Source organism: Diadema antillarum, unplaced genomic scaffold, assembly GCF_040938485.1.
Source record: "Diadema antillarum isolate AM-2024a unplaced genomic scaffold, OU_Dant_1.0 seq00000386_RagTag, whole genome shotgun sequence".
In the NCBI taxonomy this organism is placed as follows: Eukaryota; Metazoa; Echinodermata; class Echinoidea; order Diadematoida; family Diadematidae; genus Diadema; species Diadema antillarum.
This window is the reverse complement of record NW_027271384.1, coordinates 3,795,083-3,820,852: the sequence shown is the minus strand read 5'-3', so window position 1 is coordinate 3,820,852 and position 25,770 is coordinate 3,795,083. Positions and strand designations below refer to the sequence as shown.

At 38.0% G+C, this 25,770-nt stretch overlaps 1 protein-coding gene across 1 annotated transcript in view; it reads left to right on the top strand.

Annotated features, from left to right (window-relative positions):
• Window positions 1-25,770, top strand: part of LOC139731866 (IgGFc-binding protein-like) — a gene marked incomplete at its 5' end in the record, with an annotated part of 71,174 nt that overhangs the window by 9,279 nt on the left and 36,125 nt on the right. The window contains 17 exons of the mRNA XM_071642740.1: window positions 4,934-5,047; window positions 5,616-5,729; window positions 7,277-7,488; window positions 8,266-8,373; window positions 8,860-9,039; window positions 9,625-9,772; window positions 10,600-10,785; window positions 12,706-12,911; window positions 13,399-13,573; window positions 14,319-14,537; window positions 14,938-15,057; window positions 16,486-16,599; window positions 17,592-17,800; window positions 18,339-18,443; window positions 19,039-19,200; window positions 19,944-20,097; window positions 20,760-20,936. Coding sequence (XP_071498841.1) covers window positions 4,934-5,047; window positions 5,616-5,729; window positions 7,277-7,488; window positions 8,266-8,373; window positions 8,860-9,039; window positions 9,625-9,772; window positions 10,600-10,785; window positions 12,706-12,911; window positions 13,399-13,573; window positions 14,319-14,537; window positions 14,938-15,057; window positions 16,486-16,599; window positions 17,592-17,800; window positions 18,339-18,443; window positions 19,039-19,200; window positions 19,944-20,097; window positions 20,760-20,936 — 2,703 coding nt within the window. The remainder of the gene's footprint in view (window positions 1-4,933; window positions 5,048-5,615; window positions 5,730-7,276; window positions 7,489-8,265; window positions 8,374-8,859; window positions 9,040-9,624; window positions 9,773-10,599; window positions 10,786-12,705; window positions 12,912-13,398; window positions 13,574-14,318; window positions 14,538-14,937; window positions 15,058-16,485; window positions 16,600-17,591; window positions 17,801-18,338; window positions 18,444-19,038; window positions 19,201-19,943; window positions 20,098-20,759; window positions 20,937-25,770) is intronic.

Here is a 25,770-nt window from a genome sequence, read left to right as displayed (position 1 = left end):
ATCTCTATTAGGTTATGCATGCATACACCAAGTGTAAAACATATAAATAATCCTGCCAGCATTGCATAAACATGACGGAAATAGTAAAATTTTGAAGTGTTTCCCTTGACCTTGACCCCTGACCTTTGACCCCATGAACCCTAAATTTTCTAGATTATCACTGCCAGTCAGTACATGTACATTGTATTATAGATACTATGTTCCATGAAGATACAGTGTACCTTGAACAATTTCCAAGGTACAGAGAAAAAAGGTGAAGTTTAAATATTTTCACTTGACCTTTTGACCTTTGACCTTTGACCTCATGACCCAAACTCTCACCAGAGAATCTTAATTGGGTAATACATGTATACACAAAGTTTCAAGAAAATATCTTCAGGCATTGCATAGATATGGTAGAAATAGTGAAATTTTATGTATTTGACCTTGACCTTTTGACCTTTGACCTTGAGCATGTGCACCCAATAGTTGATAGGCACAACTTTACCCCCTAATACACATACATGCCAAGTTTCATTAGGATACCTCAAAAGGTTTTGATAGTTACCCTGTCCACAAAATTCATTACGGACAGACAGACGGACGGACGGACGGACAACCCGAAAACATAATGCCTCTGGCACCACTTCGTGGCGGAGGCATAAAAACAGTCCTTCCAAGAGGACAACTATTATAACTGCATTCCATCTCGTTAATTGTATTTACGCATGTACAACTTGACATGAGAGAACAATCTGCCCAAGGCCAAGGGTAATTTCTTTTTGATTTTCTTTCAGTCTCGAGTCAAGATTGTCATTTTTTAAAGATAGATTTTAGATCGTGAGCAGTGTAACTCTTGTAGCATTTTGAAGCAAAAGGAACCACATCAAATGAAGGGACTGATTACACACTGCCCAAATGAAAAATGTAGCATATCCTGCATATAAGTGAAAAGTTTTCAAATTATTGTTTTAATTTAATCTGATGTTACCAAGCATCATAATGATTTGGTAATGTTCTGCTGGCCAATATTTTGTATCAACAGTTCTGGCAAAAATTAGTGTTCACCTTATCACATCAGCAGCGCCATGCTTATAAAACTACAATGTAGTATCTTGGACACACACTTGCTCATGCAACATATGGGCCATTCTCAGATTAAGTGTTCAATTCCATGTGAGTAAAACCGAAAAATCAACCACAAAGTAATACATTCAAAGATGTGTTTTCGGAAACTTCAAAACCGGTCAAATACGAAACAAAAAGTGGAACATTCTAAATGATAGCCATTCATTGAGTAAAAATGAATTGAAATAAATCATCATATATGATTTTTGATCATCCAATCAGATATGTTACCGCAAATTTACATGTTGTAATAGACTCCTAACTCTGAATTAAATTTATTGTTTTGATCCAATTTCTGTTCAGGAAAAGACATCTGTCCCCCCTAAAGATATTGGGGTTTTTCAAGAGGTAAAGATGTTGTCATACCTTGCTAATTGGTAGAAATTATATCTGTGTGGTAGGTTGAAATATGCTTTTTGCTGAAATGAAATATAACCTTAAGATTCACTTTGTATTTTTAGCAAATTTCGCTTACAAATAAAGTTTCGAATCCCACAAATCATGCAAAGGGAACGATCCGATCTGGAATTTCCACAGGAAACAAATATGAATTGCTTTCCTTGGGAAATAACTATTGAAAAACATCGAATCACCTTTGGTAACGTATCTGGTAAAATATAAGTAATAATTTTAGTTGTGTATGAATTAATAAATATCACCTGTTTAATTATTTACCTCATGAATTGATGTAAAAATGAATGATGTAAGCCCAAATTAACCATTTTAAACATTGTACGTAATATATAAACTATGAAATGTAGTGGAAAAGAGCCCTAAATGTGAAAGCTGAGTTCTTCATTCACAGAATATTCTCATCTTACGTCTGAATGTATTTATCAATCTGACTATAAATATTCATTAAGTTTTGATGGATAATGCAAACAAGGTTTAAAAAATATATTTTTGCAGGCACTTAGAAGGAAGTAGGTACAGTCTCTATGAACTCGATATGCTAAACAGTTGTTTGACCTATGGTAACGTATTTGGCTCATCCCTTTTAATGAAAATGAATAAATAATTATTCAACTTATCAATGAATCTTGAGTAGTTCTTCATATCTTGAAAAACACTAGAATAAATATGCAACAGAACACTGAAACTTTTCTCGGAAGCGTTTCATAAACTACTTTTTACTCTTTCAAAGTTTGGTAACGTATCTGGCGTACCGTAAATGAATCTGTCGGTGAAGTTACAGAGCAATTTCTACTGAATATTCTTCATTTGAACATAACTTTAATTTTTTATGGAAGCGTCATTCTATGCAGAATTGTTTTATGAACACTTTGTTTTACATAACATTATTTGTCACCGTAGGTGGCCTGAATTATACGTAACGTATCTGCTAAATCTGAAAAGCAAAAAACTGATATGCTGAATCTTAGCTTCGTCTTGTAAAATAAACGTTCAAAGTTGTTGCATAGAATATGAAAGTGGCTGGGTATAATAGAATAGAACTTTGGAGTTTATGAGCACACAACGATTTGTTTGTAAAAACATTTACAATTTCTTTTCAGCATTTTGATTATGTGGTAACGTATCTGTCGGAAAACTTGGCATTAAGTTGTGAGACACTGACGCAGAAAGAAAAATAATGTGGAAGTGTTGCTCTTTTTCACCTCTCTGTCCTTTTGGTGTAAGAATATAATCTTGAGGTCCAACAAAACGAAGCATGTAATGTGTAGGGATGAATTTTGACCAGATTTGATCCCCAGAAAGCACAAGACCAATGAGCAAAATTCGGTCACGTATCTGGGGTAACGTATCTGTGGTAACGTATATGGTCGATCATATTATTATGAGAGCGATATCTACCAAATATTTCTCACTTGTACTAAACTTTAATGTTCATTCGATGCGTCATTCCGAGGAGTAATGTATAATATACAATTTGTCTGACATTGCAATATCTGTCGCAGTGGGTGGCGTGAAAAGTATGTAACGTATCTGTCCAAATAAAAGTGTAGAAAACCGATATTTCAAACATTGTACCGTATTCTCAATAAAGAGCTGTTGCACAAAAAATCTAAGTACTTGCAATGTATGAAGTATATCCTCAGGGTTTCATATACACAGGGTCATTGCATAGTCTTGTTATTTTCGCAATGCTGTAACACTAAAGAAACTGGTAACGTATCTGGCGGTGAACTTGGCGACAGGTTTCAAAAGGTTATAAAAAAAGAAGTCAATAAAAATTTTGGAACTTTTTGAGTATTGTGATTAGCACATACGATATGCTCATCGTCCATGAAAATGATATTTGGAAAGTGTGTTTGTGGACGGAGAGGAGCAATAAAACATAATTCTGAAATAGCCGGCGACACTGCGTTTTGGGGGTCTTAACGAAGTTTAACAGCAAAATTTTATACAAAAAGGCAGACAACCGCATTTGATCGTGTTTATTTTTAACAAATAAAGTCCTCGTGATATATTATAAACATCTCAATAGTATCTAATATGTTTCAGGGAACCGCAAACTGTCATGGAATGTCGGCGACACCAAAATTCCGTATTTGAACGCTTTTACTGAGAATGGGCCATATACTAATATCAAGAGATACCTGTACTGTAACTCACACTCATTACCTTGAAAATATGCACAGCACCTGAAGATACTGATGTGGGCCAAGTTTTTTGTCACCAAGTGTATCGATACAAGTCATAAACTGAAGGTGACATTTTAAATCATGCTAAAGTGATAATATACTTCTCCATAGGCCTGCAGAAGTGTCGAATTTTGCTCTAAAATGTACAATTGTGCATAAGAAATTTGTGAAAGAATGCTGTAATGACACAATTTTATTCGGGTAATGAAGAAAATGCGAAAATATTATTAAAACCAAACAAACAAAATAGGTTTGCAAGAAGGACAAGTCATGCCACATTGGTATCCAACGATCTTCTGTGATAGAGTGAATCACATCTAAACCTTGTTGGAAAATAAGATTGCCAGGGCATGATTGATCATCATAACATTCTACCCACAATGCTGAACAGGGAGGTGACTTCAGGAAGAAAAGTTGTATTTATACAATTGAATTATAGTACACTTTTGATTAAAAACAAATTAAAAAAAAAGAAAAGAAAGAAAACAAACAAACCAAACTCAAAAACAACTCATTATCCTGGCAAATCATGTTAGCCAGACAAGTTTCTTAGGAGACCCTTACACTGATTATAAGCAAATTCCACATGGTGGAAGATGAATTTTGAGCCCCTTCAGGACAATGTTTTGGCTTCAAGGTGGTATTCTTGTACACACTGGGAGAAACGTGACAATAGTGTTTTCTTTAGCACTCATTGTACTTACAATGTACCTTTCAGTACCACATATCATGAAGCTTTAAAAGTGCAATGATGCGCGGAATGTGCACTTCAACCATGCATATCTTTGCATTGTTTTATATCACAGTATTGAGGCTGAATAGCTGGAACACCCCCCCCCCCTCAATAAAAAAAAAAAAAAAAAAAAAAAAATCCATGAGGTTGATACCAGCATGTAGACTCATGCTGCAATCTTGAGTCTGGAAAAGATTAATAGATTGAAAATGATAAGAGCACTGTACTACAATGCATAAAAAGATTTTGTTACCACTGTAAGGAAGGGAGTTTCTGTAGTGATTGGATAGTAGAGACTGAGTATAGGTTAAGAAGGAAATGGCTTCCAGTATTAAATGACATAGTTATTAGAAGCCCATTTGTCATGTGAAGAAGTGTATCTTAAAATTTCCTGAATGCAGCAATGTTAGAAAGCAAACAGATGTGTTTCATAGAAGTTGACATGTCTTTAACTCTTTAGATTGTCTATTGTTTGTCCACTTTTGTGTAGATTTTGATGAATGTTCCAGTTTTCCTTGTGAGAATGGAGGAACTTGTTCCAACCTACAAGGTGCATTCAATTGTACGTGTCCTATTGCATGGGAAGGTTCACAGTGTGAGATTGGTAAGTTCACCTTGTCTTTACTCAGTTTACGAAATGTTAAAAAACAAGCAAATGCTGACACTTGAGATAGTGTTTACTGCATGGTCGGTATAAACGTGGATCAAATTTCAGTTTTTGTCAAAGACAATCCCTGAAACACTGTTTGTGTCTCATTTTTTAATGGATTTAATATAATGTGATCTTTAAAAAAAGTGAGGGTTTATCCACATTACAGAACTTTGTCATAATGAAATGACCCAGCTTATTGATTTAAGAGAAAGTATTCTTTGTTGTAGATAGCCTGCCTGTGTGCACAAAATATCTGATGAAAGGAATCACAGAAATCTCTGTAGGACTCTGCAGAATTATTGGCTTTGGTTATCTGAAGACTATCAAAAAGTTAGAATGTGAGCCAAATTCATCATATCTTTCATATCTCTTTTCTTGTTGAAGAAGTGGTTACCAATATTATGCTAGCAACATAGGTTTAGTGTATCATCAGTGGTTCTTCATAACTGTAGAATTCTAGAAGTCATTGCAGTCATGAATGTAAGATTGTGTTTACATTTTTGTTCTTATCATATTTCAGAGAGGAATGCATGTGTCGATGACCCCTGTCAGAATGGAGGAACCTGTAACAACTACTATGATTATTACACCTGCACCTGCCCTGCACATTTTCTAGGAGCAACCTGTGAAGATGGTGAGCATATTTAAAACGAGATTGTAATTGTTTTGAAATAATGAATGTTGCTGTTGAAAGGAGCATGCTTTGCAAAAACCCGACCAGATGCCATGCGAAGGACCAGTGCACTTTCATAAATACACCCCTTGCAACAAACTACAGCTCCAAAAACATTCAAAATTTCTACACTCAACCTCAGATCTTATGTTTTACCAATATGAAATTGATTGCTTGGACTAAAATTTGGCAGTACAATCCATGGTGAACCATCAGGCAATGTCCCTTAGGCAAAATTTACATTTTGACTGAATAGACTTGTCCATCACTGCACAAATTCAAAATATATGGCTACCTGCATGGTGCAGATTGTGCACATTGTGCAGCTGTTGCTGCTGTTGTCTGCTACATTCAAATCTTTTGCATGCGGCGAGCACCATGTCGGTCGCTTCTGCCTTTCCCAAGTGGAGAGAAGTTCAGATGAAGCAATTAATCATTTATTTTATGGTAAGTTGAACATTTTCAAAGTCAAAATAGATACCGCAAAAACAAAGCAAAATAATCATGAGTAGATTTAAGTAGGTGTTAGTTATAAAACATTCGTAATTTATGCTAAATCCTTGTACTGCCATTCCATCACAAAGCTAAAGAATGGTCGTTTGTACTGCACTGTCACGAAATGTGTATAGTTAGCCTCGTAACTAATTCACTCACATTGTCTTGAATGTCATTGGTTATTACAATCAAGGAATCATAGTAAATACAGTTTGAATTTATATGGAAGTTGTCTACAGTTGTGTTTCTACAGTCCCACACTGTAAATCAGTGCACTCTGTATACATGTAGCTTCGAGTGATATAACTGGTAGTTAATATATCCAGAGAATGTTTGTCAAAAAACAAAACAAAAACAAAACGAAAACAAAACAGAACTTGCTTTAATAGTTTGTAGATATTGAGCTAAGTTGCAAAGTCTCACAGTAACTTGTAATGTGGAAGGCTCTAGTCCTAGTAGTATTTAATAGTCACTATGGTGAATTCACAGATCAATGCAGTACAGGATATTCACATATATATATATAGAAATAAAAACAAGACATTGATTAGTGTTTCCTTTTCCTGTTCTGTTCTTCAGACACTATTTCAGTGTGTCCTGCATTCTTGAAAGGATTAGGAATGACAAAATCCTAGTATTCTAAATGTAAATCTAGAGGAATTCTAACCATATGATACTTGTCACAGCTATGAAATAGTACAGATACTGGGGCACTGTTTAATCTAATCAGGCATGGAATGTCACAACTGTATGTCTTATTTCATGGTTGTAGTACGTTGTTAGATATCTTTATGTTGGGGGATATCTAAGTCTAAATTTGATGTGAGTTTACCTTGTATCGTCAGCTGTGCAGGATACCGTTTTTAACTCCTGATGTAGAACTGCACTGAAAACCAAGATGACTGCTATTAGTTTTAATACCACCGGAACTCCCTGTTGAGTTTGAAATGTGCAAAGTACACCAGGTCAAAACACGCTGCAAAATATTTTGCACCATCAATATTCCCTTACAGCATCCAGCATCTGCTATGCGACTGGTGACCCCCACTACCTCACCTTTGACCAAGTTTGGCACAACTTCCAGGGGGACTGCCAGTACACACTTGTCCAAGAATGCCAAGACGGGATCAGTTCACCGTTCCAGATTGATGTCACAAATGTAGACAAGGAGCTTAGCACGTATGGCTCCTACACATATGAAGTATCTGTTCAAGTCTTTGGAACGGTATGTAAATGCTTGGTGATGATACAGTTTGTTGAAAGATGTGCTGTGAAAAACCGTAACATAATGGCAAACTTTTATATGGATTCAGCAACAGGAAGAAATTATCACACAGTGTATTGCTGGCACAATATCTAATGTAGACTAAATCTTGAAAAAAAAAGTGGAAAAATGTGAATGTTATGTTTTCAGTGTTTGTAAGCCTTTTGTATGATATTTTCCACCTCAGGTTTTCAGTACCAGTACACAAATCTACAATAGCTACCACTGTTATATAATCAGCTTTTACGGGTACACCAGTATCAAAACACTTCTTACAGAATATACATATGAAAATATGATGGCGCTTTGATAATAGCCTTCACATAATGACTGTAAGGTAGTCAATTTACCATCAATTGTGTGAAATATTTTATGGGTAAAGCAGACTGTTCTGACTAAAGCTATTAACACATCTTGTGTCTCATGGTTTCACATTTACAGCACTCACTGTACTTTGCACTTTCCTGTAACAAACCTTTGCCAAGGTGTTCTAATGTCTTGGAAGTGCTGAACTGACATCAGACCAAGAACAGTTCGTTTTTTCACAGATGTGGTAGTGAACACAGAATTTGTGAATAGAAAGCCTTTGATAGCAAGAGGTAAAATGCTATTGACAAAATTCCTTTGCAGTAATCAACTAAAGCTCTTAGCTCCGTATGTATATATATTTTAATTGTCAGAGACTCAATTCTTCTTTGTTGTCATGTGTAAAGCCACAACTTTCTTGTTCATTTGTAGGAAGTCACTTTGAGGCAGGATCGAGAGGTTTTCATCAACGGTCGCAGAGTCACCCTCCCCGCTGAGCCTATATCTGGACTTGTCATTAGTCTCAGTGGGTTCTATGTGGTGAGAAAATGTTTCTGATCTTAACGCAGGAATTTGTAGTTGCAAAAAAAAATGTGCAAGTGCTGATTCAAAGGTTTACATTTGCACTGTTTAATAAGTTGAATGAGACGCATGAATTTGAACATTGAGACCATATCCATGTATACAATGCTTGGACTCGACTGTATCATATTAAAAGATATAAGGTCTTTCCCAGAGCTCAAAGGCAATGGAAGAAAATTTTATGAACTCCATTTCCCATTCAACATCCATTCCCTAGAAAGGCAAGTTGTTATTTACAGTTTCATTCCTTGGGAATGTGGGAGAAATGATTTCAATGATCCTTTTGACACACAGGTAAGGACTAGAGAGCTGTACACTGCTCAAACTGTTAATCATAGATAAAAATTTGATTAGTGAAAATATGGGAGAGGTGTCATCCGTCATGACAAAGCTGCAAAAATGATCAGAGGCTTTCATATTGTCCAAATAATTACCCCCTTGCAGGAAGTATCTGCTGATGTCCAGCAGGATGACCAGAGCGTCTACTTCTTTGTCAAATGGGATGGTGAGCGGACAGTGGAGGTCAGACTGCCCTTTGCCCAGTATGAGAATGTCACCTGTGGCTTGTGTGGCAACTTCAATGGCAACCAGACCGATGAGTACTTGACACCAGATGGACAGCTGGTGAGTTTTGGTATTTCTGTGTGTTATCCATTGCATGGCTGCATTTAAGGTTCATTTTTTTGTGTGTGCCACATTGATAATATCTCAAAATGTGTGGTTGATGGCTGTGCAGGTAGTAGCAGCAGTGATTTTGGTGTTTGAATGGTGTTTTTGTATGTGTGAGTGAGTGAGTGTGTGTGTGTATGTTTATATGTTTGCTTTTTCTTTCGTTCAACATTTTTATTATGTCAGTAAACAAAGTAACATGCAAAGCCTAGGTTGTCACTTGGAATACATAGGTGACGCTAGGCACAGGAAAAAAAAAATGAATAATAGACTTATGTCACAGTATCACACAAAGATGTTTCAGAATAATATCTGAATCAATGTAACTTAAAGAAACATATCATTACGTAAAAAGAAAATGTGATTTCTGTAGAAATCATATACAATAGATAAAAAATGTAATGTAAATACTCAGGAAAATAACCATTTGATTGTTAAGGTTGATAGCAAATGATTTGTGAAATTTGTGAAACTTGCCTGATGTAATATCCTGTGTCATAAACACAAATATATAAAACTCATATTTGACTTTTGACCCAGGTTTCAGATGTCCAAGAGTTTGGCAACAGCTGGGCACTGAATCCAGGGAGCTGTGACCCACTTAACCCTGGTGACAATGTTTGCAATGAGACCTCCAGTGAATACTCTATGGCTGTCCAAGCATGCCAAATGATTCAAGACAATAGCGGTGAGTACATCAGACGTAGTCTGCCTTATGATCTATTCTGCAACTAACTCTGTCCACTCTATCACTGAAAAAATGGTCTCTCACTCATCACAAATTGGTGACAGTTTTTTCACATTTGAATTTCACTCATAAAATGAAATGTAGAGAAAAAGATGTGTATAGCTGCTGTTTAGATCTATACATTTTCCTCAGAAAAGTGTTTGTACAAAATTTGGTTGAATGTGAAGGCAATTTATTTCTAAGCTGAATTGGTAAGAGTTATGCTAGTCCCTATTAACTCAAAGATTACACATTTATAGCAAAAGTTTGGATATTTCCAAGCCTTGGATCACAATTTCATGTGTTCCTGTAAGGTAAATTTAATTACAGCTCAACCAAGGATTTTTTAAATGATGAAGTTGCATGAGATTTTTAGCTCAAGGAATACAAATCCATTATGGTTCCAGGCATAGATGTCAATGATTTTACTACCTTTGTATGTGATCATTCAATCATTTAAATTTGCAAAATTAACTTTATATGTAAATATGTATGTAATGTATACGCAGAGAGAGAGAGAGAGAAGGGGGGGGGGGGGAATGTACATAAATATTTATATAATCAATTATATTCTAGTATGTAACTGTGAAAAAAAAAATGAGTGAAGAATCACACATCAGTTTAGATTTGTGTGTGTGTGTATGTGAATCATTTCTAAGTCATATGTGTGCAGGTTGTACTTTATGTTACATTTACATATATATCTTTTCCAAACATTACATAAACACCTGATTAGACTATCTTTTGAAAGAGTAGTAATGACATGGTGTATTGTCTTCTTTTAATAGGTCCTTTCCAGCGGTGTTTTGACACACTTGATCCCACCCCATTCTTCGATGCCTGTGTGATGGATGGGTGTTTGGTTCCACCAAGTCAACTCAGTGAAACAACTTGCCACATAATTGAACTGTTTGCACAGGCCTGTCTTGATAGAGAGGCTGTGATTGAGTACTGGAGGAATGAATCATTCTGTCGTAAGTGCCAAAGAAGCATAAGATTTGAGTGTACATTCATAGTCAGTTAACCTGTTGAAGACTTGTCCCAAGTATTCTTGGGCTGAGGTAAATGGGAAATGTGTGTTGTAGGAAAATCAGTCCATCTTTTAACAGGTTAATTGCCAAAGGAGCATTAGATTTAGAGGCTATATATATAGTGAGACTTTCCATCTTTTTGCTTCTTTGTCAGCATACATGTATTTTTTTATTTTTTCGTGAAATGACAGTTCCTGCTAGTGATTATCATTTCTGTTAGTATGCCCTACATATTTATTTTCATTGTCATCACATGCTTTTACACAATGCGTATGTATGTTTGAATACAGTAAAATTGTTATATGAGACTTTCTGATGTAAATCAAGATGTGGTATATTGATAACTTACACAAACAAATTGACTACTTTAATGGTACTGGCAAAACCCCATAAACTACAGTGGAAGCGATACAATATTACAACTTCTGCTATGAAGTGCAGTTTGATCTACCTGAAAGTAATGAAAGTTTGTGAATCCTTTCTATCTGTTGCCATTGCTTTGGATAAGAACTATTTGAAGATTTATTTCACCAAAGTCATTGTGTATAGATAAACACTGTGATTCATATTTTGGGGTTTGCTTTTAGTGTGTTTGAATAGTTAGAAATGAACTTTTGTTTTTCTTTCCCTTCTTATGGTATGATCTTTGATTTGATTTGATTTGATTTTTTTAAATCTTATTATTATTATTATTATTATTAATTTATTATTATCATTATTATTTTTTTTTTTGGGGGGGGGTTGGCCTGAGGATGTAGGTAGGAAATGTTTTTTTTATGCCTCCGCAACGAAGTGGCCGGAGGCATTATGTTTTCGGGTCGTCCGTCCGTCCGTCCGTCCGTCCGTCCGTACGTCCGTCCGTACGTTCGTCCGTCCCGTTTTGTTTTTGTCGATACAGTTGTATCTCAAGAACCGTGTGGTGGTTTTACATCAAACTTGGTATGAGGGTATATCCTTGGGGGATAATACTTTGTGTGGATTTTAGGGTCACTGGGTCAAAGGTCAAAGGTCACAGGTTATTTTGTGAAAAAAAATTTGAAATTTCATGTTTTTCTCCATATCTCGCAAATGGTTCAAGGTATCTTCATGGAACGTAGTATATATGCTTGTACCGATGGGCAGTGATTATCTAGGGAAGTTGGGGGTCATGGGTCAAAGGTCAGGGGGTCAAAGTTCAAGGTCAACTCCTCAAAATATCACTACTTTCCTTAAAATGCAATATGCCTGAAGGTTGTTTTTTTTTTAACTTGATGTATGGCATGTATTACCCAATATATATTTTTGGGGAAGCCAAAAGGTCAAAAGGTAAAAGGTCAAGTGAAAGTGCTAAATTGCACTTTTTCCTCCATATCTCGAAAGTAACTCAAGGTATCATCATGAAACTTACATATTTATCCATGTTCAACCTAACAGTGATTCTCTTTGGAACTGTGAGGTCAAAGGTAAAAGGCCAGGTCTAGATAATGCTATTTTCCCATTTGATACTGAAATTATACTTTTTCTCAATACCTTGAAAATTACTCAATGCATAAACTTATAAAAGGGTCAAAAGTCAAGTAAAAATCATCAGTTCCCCAAATACCTGCACTCTGACATTTTAATCATTCATCCAATTGAACCTAGTTCTAGGAAAGTGAACATTCAGCACATTTGTGTCAAACCTGTCATTTTAATATTTTGCCACTTGTGTGAAGCTGTCATCACACATTGTCAAGACATTGTACTATAGACCTATTGGGAGAACCATGCATTATGGCGGAGGCATATCAGTAGCCGTAGCGATATATCTAGTTTACCAATGCTTCATTGCCAAAGACATATTTCCGTGATTGTGCTTAATCCTGTGTATTATCTCTTGGATAGCTGTTGCATGTCCCCAGGACTTGACCTATGACTGGTGCACCTCTGCCTGCCCCATGACTTGCTATGATGTCATCCAAGGGGAATCCCCCTCCTGCGACACTCCCTGTGTAGAGGGATGCACTTGCCCAGATGGCCTGGTTTTTGATGGCTTCAACTGCGTCAACACAAGCTCTTGTGGGTGCTATGTCGACGGCATCTACTACTCTGTAAGAACGAACAAATGAAAACACGGGATATGGGTAGAACTTTAATTTTTCAACTTATTAAGCTCTCGCAAGTCTTGTTATATGTCTCAACATTTGCTATGCAAAAGGCCAATACAGTGCACTCCTGTTATAATGAACAGGGTGATAACAAAATTCCGCTAAAAATGAAGTACAAATTCAGGCTGCAACATTGTCAGCTCTATGTTTTTTATTGTATATTTGTTCGGTTGTAATGAAATTTCTATAAAACAAAAGAAAACTGCCAGTCCAGATTACTTTGTTATAACGGGAGTTCACTGTAATAGATTTGTTTCAAAGAGTGTGTATGATGGAATACTATTCATAGTATAATCTAAAGTGGAGAATGTTTTGGGTAGAATGTTAGGAGAACCAATTGTTATTATAATTGTATATTAATGACATACCACAATCTTCCTCCTGCATTGTCAATCAATCCATACATCATTGTCTCTCTCTGCATCTGTAGATCGGTGATACCATCTACACCCCAGGATGTTTCTCCAAGCGCACCTGTCAGGGAAACAATGCAATTGAAGACATCCCGCAAACCTGCAGTGACTTTGCCACATGTGGGATACAGGATGGAGAACATGGCTGCCATTGTTTAGCTGGCTATGAAGGAAATGGCATAGACTGTCAAGGTGTGGTACAATAGATTCCAATGTGATGCCTTACCTCTACCAAGGCCACACAATTACTCTTTAAACAAGTGTACCCAGGCTATTCAAATATTTGATTGACAATATTTTAAATTTGATTTTTTTCTCTCTTTGCAAATTGTAATTGAACATGAAATGTTTGATGATGTGCATTGATGAAAGTGAATAGAGGTCATAATTTTTTAAGCGGCAGTATATAAATCAGGGCTTGATACTAACTTTTATTCCTTGTGGCCCGATTGGGCCACTACAATCTTTGAATGTGGAATTTTTGTGGCCCAAAATAGAAATTTAGTGGCATGAAATATTTGTAACTTGAAAAATTCAGTGTGGATTTTAACTGCCTGATTTGGATGCCAAAAGAAAAATTTGGTGGCCTGACATCAATGTTTAGTGGCCCTGGCCACTAGACCACGGGCCCACTGCTAATGTTTAGCCTTGTATAATTGAGGGGGTAGGTGCAATGTAGTGCTAACCCACACTTTTGTCAAAATTGAGTTACATGCATTTTCATAATCCTTATCCTTCACTCTAACCTTCGTGAAAATATCATATTTGAATTCAACCAATAAGATGGTAAAAAATGCATGCATTCATGTTTTATTAATGTACAAGTTATAGACTTTCCAAACATTCAACAGCGATTATCTCAAAATGACTATTGTGTGGGTTAGCACTATATTGCACTGACCCCCTCAATTGTAGTACATACCATTTTTTCTGGCAGATATTGATGAATGTGCAAGCAGTCCATGTATCAATGGCGAGTGCGTCAATGATCTCAACTTCTATGCCTGCAACTGTGACATGGGGTGGTCTGGGTACAACTGTAATGAGGCCTGTGTGGAGAATCCCTGTATGAATGGAGGCACCTGCTTTTCCAGCAATTCCACCACCCTGGAATGCCAGTGCCCCTTTCCCTTCAATGGGACTTTTTGTGAAATCAGTAAGTTTGTTTCCCTGTTTTAATGTCAGGTGGTATTGTCGGATCAGCCTTTCTCTTAGTAAGTGTTTCAGTGATTGTATGTGCTTTACCTTGCATACGTGCTTCTTGTGTTTGGAAGTGAGTTGGATTACTCATTTTTGTTTTTCTTCAAGATCTTGGTGTTTTTCAACCTTCTACAGTTTGAGATATAAATCTTGGGTTGCCTTGATAATACATGTTGTATATGAAATTGCTTTGTCCTGTTTCTGTTTTCATGTTCTGACAAAAGACATTGCTAGTTTAACGTTCAGCTTTACGTGTACATTTACACTGTCTTCCCTCTTTGTTACGTAAATTATGACTTCAATGTGTTATACTGTGCCAATAACATACTTGTGCAATATCTATGTGCAATAACTAGACAATGACCCATGCACAATGGCTGATAATCCTTGTCAAAATGGAGGGACTTGCAACAGCTTTGGACTCCAGTACAACTGCACATGTGCATATGGATTCCAGGGCAGCAACTGTGAAGAAGGTGAGAATGAACCAAATATCCCAAGGGATTGTTGTAAAGTCAGTGTTTTATGAAGACATTGATTGAATTAAGTCTGATTGTTTGTGGCACTCTGAAACTTGGCCCATAATTAAAGATGGATAAGTGCAGATGTACATTGATGCCAACTAGAGAATGTCTTAAAGTTACAATGTACATGATAAACTTGTCTTAGTCCCATGTGTGCAGGATGCAGTTGTGTCGTTATTAATTCCACCAGAGATTACCGGGTCTTAGAAGCAAGGAATCAACGCTCTACTTGCTGCTTTTGCTTTATCTATGTGTCTGAAGATACATTGCATGTTATTTTTTTTTATTATTATTTTTTTTAATAACTGGATGTCTTGGAGGGGAACATGAGTAATCTAATATGCATTTCAAGTGGGGTTTGACATCTTCGTTGTGGTAGTGTGATTTAGAGGCAAAAATTACAGAAGTTCTTGGAAACAAGTTGGAATCCTCCACTTTCAGACTTCTGCGAAACAGGTGTGCACCTGCGTCATACCTCATAGTACTGTTTGATGTCAGAGACAAACAGTGTAATCTGGTTGATGCTTAATTCTATGTAAACAATTATGGGATCGCATGTCCCCGACTGCACATTGTCTTTGAATGTTGCAGTGACCATCCCACATATTTGATGTGAGGTGTTGAATGCTCAAAAAGGATGAGGCTTAATAATTGTGCAGTGTGTCTTTGTTAAACCGGTAACTATTTACTGTGACTGCAATGTAAACAGATAATGCTTTTGGTTGCTCACCTACGACATTCTTGTCTTCTCTTTTGTGAGGTTGTTTCCATTGTTTTGGCATTCGCGCTTATGAACATGAGAATCTTCCTTTCTTTTTTTTAGTGATGCCATTCCAACAATTATGGTAACAAAGATCATGACCCAACTTCAGCATGAGTTTTGTGAAAGGGACATTTCTAAGAATGTTTCTGAAAACTGGAAACTGCTCTGAGGTATTTTGAGCTGGTTTTTACGACAGACTTGGCTGATGAAAAGACTCCCTTTTCATTCAGTTTGATTCAACAATCAGTTTTTCAGCAGAACATTAAAATGAAACTGTATGGGACTCACAGATGTGTCATTTTGTTGACAGACAAATCAGACGTGATGTGTTAACTGCACAACCACACTATACAGGCTGTGATTATGAAAGTCTGTTGGAAATTCTTGCTGTTCATGAAAATTTTCGGTAGTGAGAAAAAGCATCAACCTGTTATGTTTATTATGATGACACAGTGTAAAATTAGGGTAACTTCTATTGGAAATTTGAAGGGTTTCAAGAAGAGGATAAGTATACTGCATACTGTAAATCTTATCTTTTTTCAAAAATTTGTGTTTGGATATGTGTTAATGTGTATGTATATTGTTGATTTATGATTTTTATTTTTGACCCAAAACAGAGATAAATCCCTGCAATGATTTACCTTGTCAGAATGGTGGGACTTGCACCAATCTGATTGAGACTTACACCTGCAGGTGTGGAGGCTCGTTCATGGGCAGAAACTGTGAAATAGGTAAGAAATTTGTAACCTGAATAGCTGTAGTTACATCAAGGCACAATTCCTTCCTTCAGTTCAAATCAGTGTTGGTACTATTGAAACTTGACTCCCAGTAAACATGCGCATAGCTCTTGTTTTTGTGACTTATACGAAAGGAAATTTTTAGAGGGACAAATCATCACAATTTTATAACATGTTATTTGTAGCATTGAGTGATACATGATTTAAGCTACAGATCCACATACATTGATAACATCAACTTCATTTCCCACAATAGAACCACAAATATGAACACAGTAGAATCACTAGCATGTATTCTAGTTTGCAGATTTCAACTGCCACATACAGCCAATGACAGAAATAGAAGCTTGAAGAATGTTTCCATAGAAATTTTCGAAGAGCATGCTCTCACAAAAACTTATCAAGGTCGAATTGAATAATGGTCTTGTTCTGGGAAAAGAAAAAAGATTTCTAAGTAAATAGTCATGTCTAAGTAAATAGTTATGTTTGCTAATAGACTGCACACTACAATACAGTCTACAGTAAGCCACATATCAGGAATATCTGAAACTCATATGCTTTCATATTGTCTTGTTACCTATTGTTGTATACCTACCAGTGGTAGTTTGCTTTTATATAATTGGTATCAAAAATAAATCTTTACCTCTGCGATTTTTCTTTGAAATTAATAAGTTATCATTAAGGATTTCCTCTTGTAAAATCTTAAGAAAATCCAGCATAACCTAAACAAATATGGTAAACAAGCTCTAAACAAACAAACAAGCTAGAAGAAATAGCTTCTATTATTTGTCCTATACCAGTGTACATTGACAAGTCCATATTGGAAGTAGTATTGTATAATTCTGCAATCTAGATTAGCAACTTGAAAGGCAAGTGTAAGGCAATGTCTGCTATGCTACAATGTATTCTGAGATGATTGATTCCTCCTAAGAAATCCACCTCAAGTTCCCAAACCTTGGCATATGTTTGGTAAACCTGTCATGCAGAGTATGCCATTTGCTATGCTGCTGGTGATCCTCACTACACGACGTTTGATGGCCTCAAGCATGACTTTCAGGGAGACTGTTCGTACGTCTTCGCCAGGGACTGCCTGCAGACTGACCCGACCTTCAGTGTGGTTGTGTCGAACAGGAAACGGTCCCCAACAGCAGCGGTGTCCTTTACCTATGATGTCACAGTTACTCTCAACCAATCGGTGAGCATCGATAGTCTTCATCAGTCAGTTGAAAAAATAAGACTGTAATGGGCACAAAGACAAGATAATTTCTCACCTTCTTGAAAGAAACTTAATAGTGGTGTAGTTTATGTAGATCCCTTGAAGTTATGAAGGGGTTTGACCTGACGTATATCTGCTGTGCAAGCTAGTCATAACGAAGAACTGTGCAACCAACTCATTTTTGGACCAAGTGTAGTGAATAAATAAAAGAGAGTGTATTTAGCCATTTATTTTAAAGAAAATCATGAATGCATGATAAGTAGGTATGGAAGAGGTGATAAGCAATGATGAAGAAGCAATTTAGAATTGATAGAAAGTAAAATGAAGAGTCAAGATTTTGGAAATTATGCCTTAGCACTACTGTTTCAAGAAGAAAGTAATCTAAGAATGAGTCAAAACTAAAAGACAAATGCAGCAACAATCAGTGATGAATACAAACTGCAAAAAGTTACAATGCTATAAAGCAAATCTAGAGCTCTTAATGATTTGTGTAATATGTCACATATGTGATGCACAGGTGATCTACCTCGGCCCGAGTCGAGCTGTTACTCTGGATGGTGTGGTGGTGGACCTCCCGACTGAGCGGAGTGGTGTCAGGATTTCACTAAGTGGTATCTATGTGGTGAGTTATTAAGTATTCCAAGTATTGACATGAGAACACATTTAATGCAACAACATAATGTAATGATTATAGAGATAAGAGCAACATATGTCAGGTTGTTAGCAAAATGAAGCAATTGCTAGAGACCCTTGATTTCTCAGTGAGTGTTATGACAAGTGAGTGTGTGTGTTTTTGTTTTTTTAATTCCCATTCTGATCATCAGAGAAAATGATAATCTCATGCATATTTTGCAAGCAAGGCATTTGTATATTCAAGTTATCATCTTACAGCTGATTATTGATCCGACTGTGCATCATCTGTTTATGATGTAAAATACATGTGTATCTAAAGTTTTTGAGTATTTGTGCACTGCTTATTCCAGGTAACTGCATGTTAGATGCTAGAGTGACATCAACATTGTTCCATGTTTGACCCTGAAACTTACCTTCATATTTCCCTGTAATTGATGTAATCACCCTATGCAAATTCATTAGTTGGTGCTTGTTTGGACAAAAAAAAAAAAAAAATAACCCAAGTCACTGTGAGGAATGCCAGTTAATTGGTCTCATGCAGTTCTTACCATATCTGTGAATGAACATCTTTTTGTACCCAACAGCAAGTGGTCGCTGATATTGGTCTGTATGTCCGTTGGGACGGCAACAGCAGAGTAGAGGTCAAGGTCACGGCCGACTACAAGAACCAGACATGCGGTCTCTGTGGAAACTACAACGGTATTGGGACACAGGAAGATGAGTTCATCACACCTGCGGGAAATTCTGTGAGTGGGACTTTCAGGGATTTAATTGTGGATGCGAGCTTGTGGATATTTTACGGATAGATACGCTGTAGATAAATTGATACAGCTGTAGATAGATAAATAGATATATAGATGAAAGGATGGATAGATGGGTGGATGAATGGATGGATGGATGGATCAATGGGTGGATGGATGGATAGATAGTTACTGTTAGAAAGATGATTTCAGATATTCATAAGTCTCACTGTGTCAGCCTGACAACAAATAATTCCTTCCATCTCGACCATAGTCCAATGTGGGAACCCTTTTCTTACTGTCTGAATTACTAGAGTTAATGATATCTCTACATAGCCAGATAACTTTGGAACATCCCTACTGGGCCCATTTTATCAAAAGATAAAATCGATTTTAAATTTCCTTACCACACAGGTTGCCATGAACTTACAGTTGAAATCAACTATATAATCAATTTTAACTTTCCATGAAACAGGGCCCAGGTCTACTTTAGCATGCTATAAAATGGATGTGGTGATCAGCAAACAAGATGCAGTAGAGGTTGAACAATACAACAGAAGTGAAGGTGATCCATGAGATCGTCATGCCTGTTGCAGATGAGAACAATTATAAATATTTTTTAAAAAATGGGTGTCCCATTTCATGTGTTATGACCGTATTGTGTTGGGTGGTAGTTTACATGGGAGTCTATATGAAGAGCTTTAGGCAAGTCCCTGAAGATCTGGCAAATTTCTTCACTTTTCTTCCAGGTGTCCAATGAAGCAGCCTTTGGTAATAGCTGGGAGGCATACAACGACCCAGCCTGCCAGCCCCAGGGGGATGAAGTCAACCCATGTCTCTCCGCCAGTGAGGATGTGGTCCTTGAAGCCCAGAGGAAGTGTGGTCTGATCATGGAGGAGCCAGGTATTGTTCTGGTCCTTGTATACTGCTGTTGATGCCTGCATATCACTTTCAATGTCACAAGAAGGAAGAACCACAACACAGAACATAACAAAACAACAGCTACATGTACAGATGTATCCATTGGTTGTTGTAATTGAAAATCACTGTGTTGATAGAACTTAAGGTCATTTTGCTAGTAATCAATTTTTGTCAGGGGAGTTGAACTTGGAAGATGTTACTTACACATCTTTTGTTCTGGGTAGAATATAAAGCCTAGTTCATATATGTTTGATATAAAGATACAATGATTTTTAGTTCATGCTTGCAACAGCTCTTCCCACCCCCAGTGATTATTTGTATTAAAGTGTCAAGCACATATTGCTCATATAAATGTGGACAGAAGTGTTTCATGCATCAAATGCAGAAATAACAGCTCTTATTTGAAATGTAGTATTTGTTTGTTTCTTGCAAACATATACAAATCCTAATGTATGAACAATATTCTCAATTCAACCATAATATTTCATAAGGGCCAATGAGTTTTGGTCGCCAAAGGGATCTGTGATACCTGATGATGTAGTATCATAAAGGAATGGATATCTTGTTATCTTGCCTCAGATTTTCATGTGTCTTCAAGTTGTGTGGTAATTTGCTTTGTTTTCATTGATTTCCACGGGATCAAGGTCCTTTTATGGACTGCTTTGCTGAGCTGGATCCAAACCCATTCTTTAGGGACTGCGTCTATGATGCCTGTGCTACTGATGTAGATGATGCCCTTTGCAATGCCATGGCTTCCTTTGATCAGGCCTGCAGGTACTTCTACATTGATATGCCGTCATGGAGGAATGCGACCCTGTGCCGTAAGTATCAGGAGACCAAGACCCCTTTTTATATAACTTATTAATAATAACATGTTATGATAGCTGTTGTAAGCTACTGAAATCCTTGCATCTGATTGGCTGAGAACAAATTTGTGGTACAGAAATGTGGCAGTTATTTACCGATAACAAGTTTTATTTAATGGAACCCAGATTGAGTTCTTCCTGTTCGGGAAATGTTGGCACTCACACCTTTCATGCAGATGAACAGATATAAGCTTGATAATTTGTAACCCACTTAACCACTTCATTAGAGTCATGTCTCTCACACACAGGCAATACATATGAACAGATAGGCCTACACACACAAAAAAAAAAAACGTAATCCACACAACCATATTAGATTCACACACTTGATGTATAGTTTACTTTGCAACAGCATCAGCTATGCGCAATGCAATTTCAGTCAAGTTACAATGTGTTATGGCCATTGTAGGAGCCGTTCCATGCATTTGTTTCATTTGCGCCATCTAGTGTTGAACATAGGAAAAGTCACATGTATGTTGGTTGTTAGGGAGAGAGGAGAGGTGAGGCGCCAGGGTAAGAAAAGAGCTTCAGAGGTGAAGTGAAGACTGCTGTTAGAGATAGGCAGGAAAAGGGTCATGAAGAGCAGAAGGTAGAGAACCAGAGGTAGGGGTGGAAACCTACAAGTTTCCTTTAACCTCTCATTGCTTACGTTGTTTTCTTTGCTCATATTGTGTGATATTTGCCACTTGGTTTGGATCAAAATAAAAGGAAGGGAATTGTTCATTTGACCGCCAGATGAGATCCAAATCTGTGATTACTATCACTGCGTGTGTCGCATGTGAGTACGACAATCAACGGTGTGGTGCACGATGAACAGTGTGTTGGTGCGCAGTACAGCTATTAGGAGGTTTAGGATGCTGTTACATAGCACGGAAGAAACATCGATGTCAGTATATGGGAGCGTGTAAGGTGCCTGTAGGCGTGTGGCTGTTTAGTACGGCGAATACCCCCTACCGTCTGTGACTGTGTGTACGTGAAACGTCGAGAGTGAAAGGAACAGCTGAAAGGAAGGATGAACATGTGTATTTAATGGTGGACAACATACACAAAGTCACAAGATCACACATAGGACCTCGGCGCGTACATTCTAAGTTAAAGGAAACTTTGGTTAGCTGTTCAGCTGCACAGTTCATGACTCGATGAGTTAAAGGGACAGGTCTAGCAGTAGCAGTTATTACGATTTTGAGTTGGATATTGAGGATCAGAACTGCTAGAAATCTACATTTCAACTCTCAACGAGTCAAGGCATTTATGATGACAGCATAACGTTGGTCACTACCCACCCTCGACGGTCTAACAGAGTAACGTTACATTGAGGCGAGTTCAACTGGAGCCAACACAGAGTCAGATGCAACAAATGGAATGACAATGGCAATGGTTTCAGTGTTTGGATTTGCTAGGTGAACTGCGAGTGTGACTGTGAGTACTTGTACAGGCACTAACAACGTTAGAATACAGTGCAGTGTACATTTTGCCCTGCTGGATAAAGGCAGGCATACGTCTTGTGAAATATTATCGTACTCTATAGAATTAGGTACAGGTACAGCCCTACATACACATGGTAGAACCTACCTAATAAGATGAGTTCATAAAAGATGAAATAAGCAGTAGAAAACATATTGAGTGAACAAAGCATTCTGTCCAGAGACTGAAATGTGGGACCAAGTCTATGACTCTAAAAGTCTAATGTCAATGATACCAAGGAGAAGGATATGAGACAGGACTTATGTCTGGATATGGTATTTTGGATCTACTATCTGGTATTTGACTACAAGACCCAAGAACTGTACACTCTAGTCAGATGTAGACCTACAGCATATTGTGGAATGGATTGCACATCAACAACAATAGAACCTAAATGAACAAATGAGAAAGATGATTAGAGAAATGCAAACCAAGGCACATAAATATGGAACAGAATTAGCCTTGAAAGAGGATCGTAGTCATAGAGGCAAGGCTGCGCAATGAGGAACAGCTACTGGGTTGCACAGGAAGTAGGTAGAAGACAGGATCAGACTTCAAACAAATAGGAAGGAGGAGGACCATCTATGATATAAAGCAAGATCAGAAGAAGGTTCTACCAGTAGTTGTGAAAGTAAATTGAGAACTTTGCAATACAGATGGGAGAGGTAGCAGATGAAGGATAAGCATTTCGCACATCAGGTCCACATTCAGAGGCAGGATCATTAGTAAATAGTAGGAAGGACGTGAGAGGCTCTCTCGTCTAGAACCTATTTGATCTTCACACACTGGTAAGCTTTGTTGGAGATACGCAAATGGAGGAACCAATTCCAAGTTCGAAGTTATTAGATGGTTCACTGCAACCAAGTGTTGTTCTGCAGAGCATGGATCCATGGATGCCAGTAGATTCAGATTTCCCTGGGACAAATTTAGAGATTGAGGAGTCACACGGAGCAATGCCGCCCCCAACGAAGTGTGATGAGGTACATGCTATGGATAGTGTGTCACAAGCATCAGGTAATTCAAAGACCAGCGTGACCAGTGTGCTCATGGAGGCTGCTGGGAGGAAGGCAGAACTGATGGTGAAGTTGGAAGGATTGAAGAGGAGACAGGCCCTCGAAAGGGAGGAACAAGAACTGCTAAGGAGAAAGGAACAAATGGAAGTTGAAATAGAACTTGCTGCAGCTACTGCAAAGGCAGACGCCATGAAGCAGTTTGAAGGACCATTCCCTCGAGCCTTTAATCCCATTCCAGCAACACCAGTGCAAGTTCATAGCCAGACACCAAACCCAATCACAAGCAGTCCTGCAGAAGGAGATTCAAGAGCAGATGTAAATGCGGCCAGTCACTTGACAGAGGTACAGATGCAGCAAAATCAACTCACACAGCTTCTGTTGGAGTGTCATATGAAGTCATCGTTACCACAGAGGAATGTGCAACCCTTTGATGGAAATCCCATGTATTTCCACAGTTTCATGAGGGCATTTGAACATGTGATTGAATCCAAGACTACCGATAACTCAGACAGGCTGTACTTCTTGGAACAGTACACAAGAGGTGAGGCTAATGAAGTTGTGAGGAGCTGTATGTATGGTGACAACCATCAGCAGGCTTTCATCAAGGCAAAGGCATTGTTGGGGAAGAAGTTTGGTAATAAGCATCAGGTCCTCGACAGAATGATGAAGAAAGCTGAAGCTTGGCCAAACGTGAAGAATGAGGATGCTGAAGGATTACAGAGCTACACACTATTTGTGACCGAGCTGAGCAATTTGGCCAAGGACTTGCAGCTTGAACAAGAAATCAATCACACACAGCACATTAAGATGGTGATATCTAAGCTGCCATTCAAGCTTCGAGACAAATGGAGGTACACTGTCGACACCATACAGGAAGTACATGAAGAACCCCTGACATTTGCTGATGTGGTGCGTTTCGTGAGTAGGCAATCACGAATTGTAAACAACCCATTGTATGGTGATATAACAGGAACACCAAAGTCAGGCGAGGGACGTGCTAACCCATCCAAGGCTACTCCTTCAAAACCAAGGCAGAGTTTCAGCACTGTTCTAAAGAATGATGAAAGGAAGAAGTGCTTGTATTGTAACAAGGACAATCATCACCTGACAGACTGCCGAATTTTCACCAAGAAGCCCCATGATCAGAAGGTGCAATTTTGTCGCATGAAGGGTTTATGCTTTGCTTGTCTCCGAGGATCTCATTTCTCCAAGGACTGTAAAGAAAGGTTGAAATGTGAGCTGTGTCAGAATAATCACCCTACAGTGCTACATAGGAATCCTGCACACTCAGATGAGAGGAAGTCTGAAGCTCAGAGCCAGGTAGAGAATGCTGAATCTGAAACAACTCAAAGGAAAGAAAGGGAATCTGACACTGGAGTGCAGTCAACAAGGAATGGAGAAGGAACACGAGTTGTGGAGAACCATACTTGCTCGATGACGAATCGTGGAGTAACAATGGATGCACAGCCAGCCATTATTCCTGTGGTGGTGCGATCAAGGGCAACTGGCAGAGAAGTAAACACATATGCCTTCATTGACAGTGGCAGCAATGGGACATTCTGCACTGAAGCACTGAAGGAAAGGTTGCAGGTTAAAGGAAAGTCAAGGATGATACATCTGCAAACCATGACTGATGAGAAGGTGGTACGAACACACGTATTACATGATCTGGAAATATGCAACATCAACGGGAAAGATGACTTTTCCCTTCCTGAGGTCTATACTAGGGCATCTATACCCGTATCCAAGGACGATATCCCGAGAAAGGTCGATTTGGAGAAGTGGTCGTATCTACAGGAAGTAGAAATGCCAGAGATAGACGCTGAAGTGGACATATTGATAGGAAACAATGTGCCAAAGGCATTTGAGCCCTTGCGAGTCATCAGCAGCCAAGATGGTGGGCCATTCGCGTGTCAATCAAGATTAGGATGGATGGTGTATGGATGTCAGAGGCATGACAATAGGAAGCGACAGTGGATCACCTCGCATAGAGCTCAGGTTAAAGGCTTGGATGACATTCAAGAGAAGTTGAGCAGTCTATACAACACAGATTTTACAGAGCTGCTGTCGAATGACAAGGAGGAGATTTCCGTAGAGGACGAGAAATTTCTGAGAGATGTAGGAAAGACGATCAGGCTTCGTGATCAGCACTATGAGATAGGACTCCCATTCAGAAGGGAGATAGACTTGCCAAATAACAGGCCTCTCGCCGAACAGAGACTTGAACATCTGAAAAGGAAGTTCCAAAGACAGCCTGATTTCCATCAGAAATACAAGGAGTGCATGGAGACAACAATTCAGAGCAGATACGC